General features: G+C 32.8%; 1 protein-coding gene across 1 annotated transcript; it reads right to left on the reverse strand.

The window, feature by feature from the left end:
* Positions 1-483: 483 nt before the first annotated feature.
* On the reverse strand, positions 484-6,977 carry LOC143248294 (putative glutamate receptor). The gene is made up of 4 exons (XM_076496686.1): positions 6,843-6,977; positions 6,415-6,644; positions 5,255-5,514; positions 484-1,568 (listed from the first exon to the last, which is right to left on the reverse strand). The coding sequence occupies exons 1-4, from the start codon at positions 6,910-6,912 to the stop codon at positions 1,355-1,357; spliced, it is 774 nt and encodes a 257-aa protein (XP_076352801.1). The 5' UTR covers positions 6,913-6,977; the 3' UTR covers positions 484-1,354.
* Positions 6,978-8,666: the final 1,689 nt, after the last annotated feature.

Below are 8,666 nucleotides of genomic sequence, written 5' to 3' on the forward strand. Positions count from 1 at the left end.
TTAATATGTTTAATATATAATTCACAATTAATCTATTACTTCAGTTTTTTTATCTATAGATCCACATAATGAAACGCCGAAAAACTAATGTACATTTCACTGCTGAAAAACATTCGGATGATAAATGTGATTAGCAATGAATAGCCTCATCAACATCTTGAGCTTAAATTAAAATATCAACTAATCAAATGCGCATGAATCAATATTTCAGCGAAGTAAACAATGGGGTTTTATTATACACCTAATAGATAGCGCTCATACAAAGTTCTTCGATTGTAAACCAACACAATTTAAAGCACTAGTACAGTAAAGGCCTAGGAGTTAGTATTAAAGAAAATAAATAAATATTTATTACAATCTCCAAAATACTAATATATTAATAAAAATTACCTAATAAATAAGAATATATATGAACATTTTTATTACTGTTCTTTCTTTCCATTAATTTTGTTGTAAGTATTCTACGATAAAATATCCCTAAATTTGAAAACACAAGAGTTAACACTAATGCTCTAATTGTTAGTGAAACTCTACATTATGCAGTCATAGTGTTGCATTTCCTGAAATCATTTCAAAACTTAATTAATTTTAAAAAGATATTAATATAGCGTTGAGAAATTCCTCACAGTACCAGTTAAGAATATTCTTCACCATAAAACACAATCACTCACACCATTAATAATGGTAAAATGTAATGTTGTAAAGCTGCTTAGTAGAAAAAGGTGCATGTTCGTGGTAAAATGACGAGCTGTATGATACTTAATGTGAAAGGTGCATGTTCGTGGTAAAATGACAAGCTGTATGATACTTGTGTGAAAGGTGCATGTTCGTGGTAAAATGACAAGCTGTATGATACTTAGTGTGAAAGGTGCATATTATGTCCATTGTCAAATGACAGGTTGTACAATACTTAGTGTGAAAGGAGCGAGTTATTTTTCTTACTTGAAAACCGCAAACAAGTTTAGAACAAATTTAATCAGTACTCCTAATTACGGCTAGAATAATTCTTGAGGATTCGTTTCTGCCTTTTATATATTTCACGGTGTTTTAAACAGTGACGGAAGTTCCGTTACAACTTTATCTTTCGTTATAAACTTTAAATTAAAGTATGATCAAGTTTTAAACATACATCGACGAAAAACATATTATTTTATTGTTGTTGTTGTTAATAAGAGATTTTATAATTTAACTGAAGATGTGAATGGTGTTTTTTGTCTAACGAGCGCTACAAAAGCAATGATGCAGTATATCTAATGATGTTTTTTAAAGTTAGCATACGTAGTTGAATTTTAAAGTTAAAGTTTAGTTAACTTTAAAACGTTTCTGGTAAATTACCTACTAATTATTGTTTTTCTCATTTGATATTATTGTACATAATCTCAACCAGTAATAAGAATGTAGACAAACACAGTCCGATTAAAAGAAAATAAAACGCTCCCAATAAGTCATGCACCTGTAGAGGGCGCAAAGTGGTTTCCAATGGGCGAATAGTAACATTCTTGCGTATAGCTTCCTTTACGTTTGCAGTCCACTTGTTCATCAAACCGTGTCTCACAATACGTGTTATTCTGCGTAAATAATAATAACAAAATTGGTATATATATATATTTATACAGCTATATTGTCATAAATATCAAAAAATACATAAAATTATAAATAACGTCACCATTATATAAATTTATAACTATAAAACTAGTTTATTCAAAACGATTTGCTGCTTATAAAGTAATTAGTTTTTCTTGTTGCTAAAAACAAATTAAACTGGTTATCTGTACTGTGAACACCACTGGTAATGAAACCTGATTTGAAGGTTATAAACTGCTGGCGGTAATTACCTCTGTTGCACAAAAAGGGTTTAAGCGTAAGCTCATCTAATGTTATATACACCAGTTAGAGTGCTTGTTCACTGGACGGAAGTTATGTAAATTCATGATTAATGAAAGGTTATCTTTCTCTTAGTTGTTTCCCTTACATGTAACGGTAAAAAAAACGTAAAAACACCCATAAAATTGCGGAATTTAAAATATGAAACCGCAACTTTACATGTATTTCCGCATGGTCCAAACAAATCTTCATTCCAAATTTGGTAAAGATCCACTAACAGAGGGCAAAGCAGTGGTGAAATCGCAAAAATGCCCATAAAAACCGCAAAACGCAAAATACAAATCTGAAAAGTTCTATTCATCTCTCCACAGAATCAGTGAATGTCCTCACTACATTTGGTGAAGGTCCACCCAAAAAAAGTGAGGTAATGGTAAAAAACGTAAAAGTGCCCATGAAATCCGCAAAACACAAATCTGAAGATGTGTATATATCTCTTCATGGACCTAATGAACCTATATACCCTGCAAAGCCATAACATAGACATACAACAAACAATACCATTACATTTATACAGATGGCGCCAGTGAATTATATCCGCGTATGACATATTTAAGACGTCATATCTGCACCCTGAGAATGGAAAAAAAATAAAGTTCTCCATTATGGGAAATCGAGGCGAAACGAGAAAATCGTGACCCCTATTGCAAGTCTACATGCATACAGGATAAAGTTTTTGCTAAGTTGGGGATAGCCATTGTGTAATAAAAGCATTTTTCCAGTATCATAAAAGCAAGAGTTTCATTATAGAATGATGTGTATATTTATTACCAAGATTGACAAGAGTTTGTATAATGTGAATTGATACACTCGGTATTTCGAGATCTATTGGGTGTCATGGACTTCCACCGTAAACATCTGTAGTGACAAAATTCAAATAGCTGTTTATATGGCTTTGAACTAAAACAAACACTCAGTATTTCGAAGTTTCAGTTTAACAAGGTACAATACTAGATAATATTTCTTGAATTATGTTCATCACACTCTATTCAAACCAATGCTGTAAAAAATTATGAGGAATATAATTTAAAGCAACATACAGTAGAACAGAAATCACAGCCGCAACTCGAAATTAGAACGAAATCATAATGATAAATAAGAGCCTAGTCTATTCACTCTTGAGTTACAAAAACTTTGATTTCACAAGCTTATAAATAAAGATATTAGAGCTTTGATATGCTTAATTTGTTTTAGGAATGATCTTGTCAACAAACATATTACTTTCGATTAAAATGACCGGAAGTGTTTATCTAAGTGGCTTTGTATGCATTAAGACCGGAAGTGTTTATCTATGTGGCTTTGTATGCATTAAGAAAATAAAAACTTTCACTTGGTCTTTATTATTATTTTATTTAAATTATCATTACGATGTCTGTACGTGCTACACCAATACAAGACATGGATTATTAAAAAAAAGACTTATTTTCTTTGCAAGTAAAAGTACTTCTTTGATATAGAGACTCAAAAATGAACAGTTGTCTGTTCAAATTAAATTTTAGCAAAAATGGTGGAGAAAGACGATTAAATGGAAAAGGAAGTGTCAGAAACGGAAGACAGTTGTGTTGATAGCACTAATCATCATAAATCAACGTCTGATGCGTCTGTAGACGACAACGCTGAATCTGTTTTGGTTATTTCTTCAACATTAAACGAAACTACTTACCACCGTATTGCATCTAATGTGGACAAATATTCAGATGAAAGGATAGAAACTTAACATGGGCAGTATCTTCATGTATAAATGTTAAATTAGAAGGTCATCAAAATTATTCCTGGGCTAACTGAATATACTGTTACTTACATTCATGAAATAACATTAGCATTTGATTCACTGATATCTCTAGTAATCGTAAATATAATACAAGAAATGCCCCACATTGAAGCTGGCTATTAGATGCAAAGTGAAAAGAACACTTTAGAATCTTAATATACGTGCATACATTTGGTTACTTTTGACAGCTCGTGCTTACAGATCTAAAACAGAAGCAGCTATTAATTTGTAGAAACTGACAAGACTATAAATCCAGCCACTATGACATGCCCCCCAGTGCCACAGCTGAATGTTTGCGGACTCACAACGCTAAAAACCAGGTTTCAATACCTGTGGTTGGCAGAGCACAGATAGCCCATTGTGTAGCTTTGTGCTCAATTCTAAACAAACAAATGCTATGTCGTCAATGAAAACATCTTAGATCATTGCTAAAGCTACTGCTAAGTTATGAAATACAGTGTGTGGGTACAACTGCTAAGTTGAACTGTAATGTAAACACGAATTAAAAGTACAAAGGCATAAGTGAAGCTAGTAAAGATATACGAGTCTATATTGCTCCATGAATTTGACTTGGCAAGAAAAAGTTATGTCAGCTAAAACTGTGGACAATGGACAAAATTTAAAATACTGCGAGTAATTAAATAATGTAACAATGGTTATTACATAGGGTTTAGTTACAGTGCAAACAAGAAAATAATTCCTGAGAGGGAAAAAGAGGTCAACCTAACCTAACCCTCCCTGGTCCAAAACAGGGATCGAATCCAGATGAAGAAGAAGAAAATGGCCGTTGAAACCTAACAAATAATGAATAAACAAAACGCTCTTTGTCATTACTACAGACATTATAAAAGATATTCAAGACAAAGCAAATTCTGAAGTTTACAATATCTACTGGATAAATTTTAATAGAATAATTAACTTTAGAATAACAGTTATTTTCAACTAGTTTTGATTAGTATTTATTGTTTAGGCTGAGATCAGGCTTAGTTATATAATTTAACACTGGTTTGTTTGCTTCTTTCTTTGTGTCAAAATGAAAGCACGCTGATTTATCTGCTCTTGTTCACTACTGGGAATAATACCCCGGATTTCAGAGTTGTAAGTTCAGCAAATATATTTTATATGTCATCATTAGAGATACAAGGATCTGACTGAGTCTTTCTTGGATATACAGTTTTGTTGTTTTTTTCAAACATATTATTGTCTTGTTTCTATTTACTAGATAACATTTACTTTTAATTATCTTGGGCACGATATGTTGTACAGAGTTTTCTTTTATGATTAACAAACAATATCACTTGCAAATATTAACAGCGCTATAAACATTTCACGAAAGACCTGCCATCTCTTGATTACTTGGGAGCTCGGCTCGCAGTAAGCGAGTAGCGGGTTTGTGGAGGCAATATAAAGTCACGGCCAATCCCATTATTCGTTATTGAAAGAGTAGCCCAATTATATTCCCTCTAGTTTATCACTTCAAAATTAAAGACGACCAGTGCAAAAAGCTCTAGTTCAGCTTTGCGAGAAATTCGACCGAAACATTTCATGCCAAAAAAACATCCAAAGTCATATGTTATTCTCAGAAAAATAACAAAAACTTACACTTTATCAAATGACGTTTTACATGGATTCCCTTTCTGAAGAACTATTCCATTAGTGGAACTTGTGAAAGTATCTTTAGCAAAGGCAAACCTATCTTCTCCCATTTTTGTAACTTGAAATTCGGTTGTTCCACGAGTGCCAATATAAGCATAATTATTGCTTAAAGTCTTCAGTAAACCGTGGTTTAAACTTTCCACTAGATCAACGTAATTCCTCCCTTTGAAACCAGCTAAATCACCGTAGATTGGATTGTTTGAGTCCTGTGAAAAGTAGAAATTCGATGGAATTGAAATCACGTTACTAGTATTTTAATGTATATGCTTTATACATTTAAATATAGGTTGTTATTTGTTATTATGTACAAAGCTACACAAAGGACTAACTATCTGTGCTCTGCCCACTACGAATATCGAAACCCAGTTTCTAGCAGTATAAGTTCACAGGGCTATTTACTTATACAGTAACGATTCTGATAATTGTAAACAGTTGATGAACAGTCCAGATAGCAATACAAAACAAACCTAAAAACATTTCTGTTGATAACAAGCAAAATAAATTGAATGTCTTAAAAGTGTAATAATAAATTAACTTAATGTTATGTCACCTATGGTAAACAAACCCGTTTAACATAATTAACAGATTACATAATAACTGGAAGTCGACAATAACAAATACAATTATTTGATTAATAAGCAATTAAGCAAGTCATTAGCTTTATAACTTGAAGATAGTTTAATGAATACAGTGAACTCCAATTTCACTGTTAACAAAACTACAGCAAACTCTTATATATTTGACTTATATAGCAGCTGCAAATTATATTAATTTTCGTAGGCCAGATTAAACTGCCTTTAGCAGCACAGGAACTGATTTTACCAGCTTCTTAGACTTTTAGTATCTTATTGTAAAATCAGAGCGTCAAGTCGAACTCCCCATTTTGTAACTCCTTCCTAAACCACTGAAAACTTTTGCAAAAAATCATAAATTCAAAACCTTTGTAATAAGTATTGATAAGATATATTCGAAGCAAAATCATCAACAGTTTCTCACGGCTTTTATTAAAATCTAGTAGTAGAACTTTCACTACAAATCCAGTTTATTCACTGGTACAAAATTACGAATCAACAAGATAATTTACTGAAACTGTGAACATTCCTTACCAAAATTTCATTTTCAAGATTCGATCCTTTCAATACGCCACAAGTGTAACGTCCTTTTGATATCTCTCTTTTCAGGGCATACAATGTATCGATTGATTGTTCCTTGGTCAAGACGGTCATGTGTGATTTTAGTGTACCACCATATGATGAGTAGAATATTATTGCAAATGCCCACCAGAAAATCAGAAGAAGTTTGACATTTAGAGCTCTGCTAAATGGGATTCTGCCTCCTTAAAAATAAACAAACACATTAAGTTTAAATTTTGATATAGAACATGTATAACTATTAGTTGCGATTTATCTAAAGTAGCGAAGATTTTTTCGCCTTAAACCAACAAAAGTGGACGTTTTAGTTTCGTTAAAATCGTGTTTCTATGTACATATATATTTTATTACTATGGCATAGCGAGAAACACAATCAGTCTAACCTTGACAAACTAAACACCCCCACATATACCATATCGTAGAGATCCACAGATTTCTTGTCTTCCATGGCATGAATACGTTCGTGGTGAAGATGGTAAATGTAGTCACCACAATCAATGACAAAATAATGCAAATCCAAACCTAAACACAAAACAGAAATTACTGATTTTTAAACATTATTTATATCATACAAATATAATTAAATTCCCCATAAAAAGTAAATTTTGTAACTTTATAGTGTTTTGGATATTAATAACAACTGATTAATATTTTCTCGTTTCTTTTGAATTTCGCGCAAAGCTACACGAGGGTTATCCGCACTTGCCGTCCCTAATTTAGCCGTGTAAGACTAGAGGGAAGACAGCTAGTCATCACCACCACCGCCAACTGTTAGGCTACTCTTTTACCAACGAATAGTGGGATTGATCGCAAATTATAATGCCCCCATGGCTAAAAGGACGAGCATGTTTGGTACGACGGGGATTCGAATCCGCCACCCTCAGATTACGTGTCGAACGCCTTAACCCACCTAGCCATGCTGGGCCTAATATTTTCTTATGTACCTCTTTTGATTCATCTAACATTTTTGTCCGTGTGATATTTATTTATACACTTGTTTACTGAAGTTTCCAGTTCCTTTTACATTTAAAACATTCTGTTGGATAACATGTGTGTATAGATAGCTATTTGGAAGTTCCATATTTCTAATACTTTAATATCGTTACAGATGTATTGCTAAATTTCCGTCTTTCATAAAATCTGGTTATACCAACAAAATCAGTACCAAACGGTGTACCATATTCTGTCCTGCACAATTTATCGATGTGGGGTTTCGCCAATGAATGATTACATACTTGTTTCTATATCTATGACTTTCATGCTTGGTTTGCACAGAAAAATGTACAAAACTTTAAAAACAAATTAAAACTTTGTCGTTCATAGGTCCCACGACCATTCTTTAAGATTTCAAAAAAAGTTAAGGTTTTATTTTTAAATTGAACAACAAGTAATTTTTTTGGGGGACACAAACTATTTTTGTTGAACATCTGGTACTGGTGATCAATCAGAACGACGTTCCAGGTCAGCGCTGCTCTTGAAACTGCAAGTTCCTTGTAAGTTGTGTTCAATTTCTTAGCGCCTCCCATGGCTCAGTAGTAACTCTGAGGGTTCATAACATTAAAAATTTCGTTTTGACAGCGCTGTGAGCAGAAAACTAATATCTCATTTATTTTTTTGTTAAGCACATAGCTACACAGCTATGTGCTTAACAAAAAAACAAATAATTTTATGGCACTGACTATCAATTACTGGTTGACAATTTTTAATGCAAACAAGTTCCTGTAAAATAAAATCAAAACCTGGAGGTCAATCTTAGATCACTCTTCCTACAACGTAGCACAGACGCTCCATTGTGCGTAAGGGTTGAATTTGTTTGCTCGTAATCAAGCATAATTCTACACAAAAGGCTAGCTATACTTTAACCTGGTTTTTAGCGTTATGAGTCTTTAGACATGCTTCTGCGCCACTTGGGTGGGAGGTTGAATATTCAAACAAAACTAAAGAAGATTCACGGGAAATGACAAGTTTTTAGTCGAAAGGAATCGCTAGGATCCCAAGTAATACCCCCATTTTTTATAAAGAAAAATATCTACTCAATTCAAAGTATGGCAGAAACTTCTGAATATTTGTATTGTAAGCTTTCTTCATGTTCGTATCTTTGTAGACTATTTTCTAAATAGTACCAGTACATACAACAACACAAGGTAATAGTTTTATCTCAATAAAGTTCTTTGGGGTCAGAAGATTCACTTTCATAACCATAGCCT

This window comes from Tachypleus tridentatus, chromosome 4 (genome assembly GCF_004210375.1).
Source record: "Tachypleus tridentatus isolate NWPU-2018 chromosome 4, ASM421037v1, whole genome shotgun sequence".
NCBI lineage: Eukaryota > Metazoa > Arthropoda > Merostomata > Xiphosura > Limulidae > Tachypleus > Tachypleus tridentatus.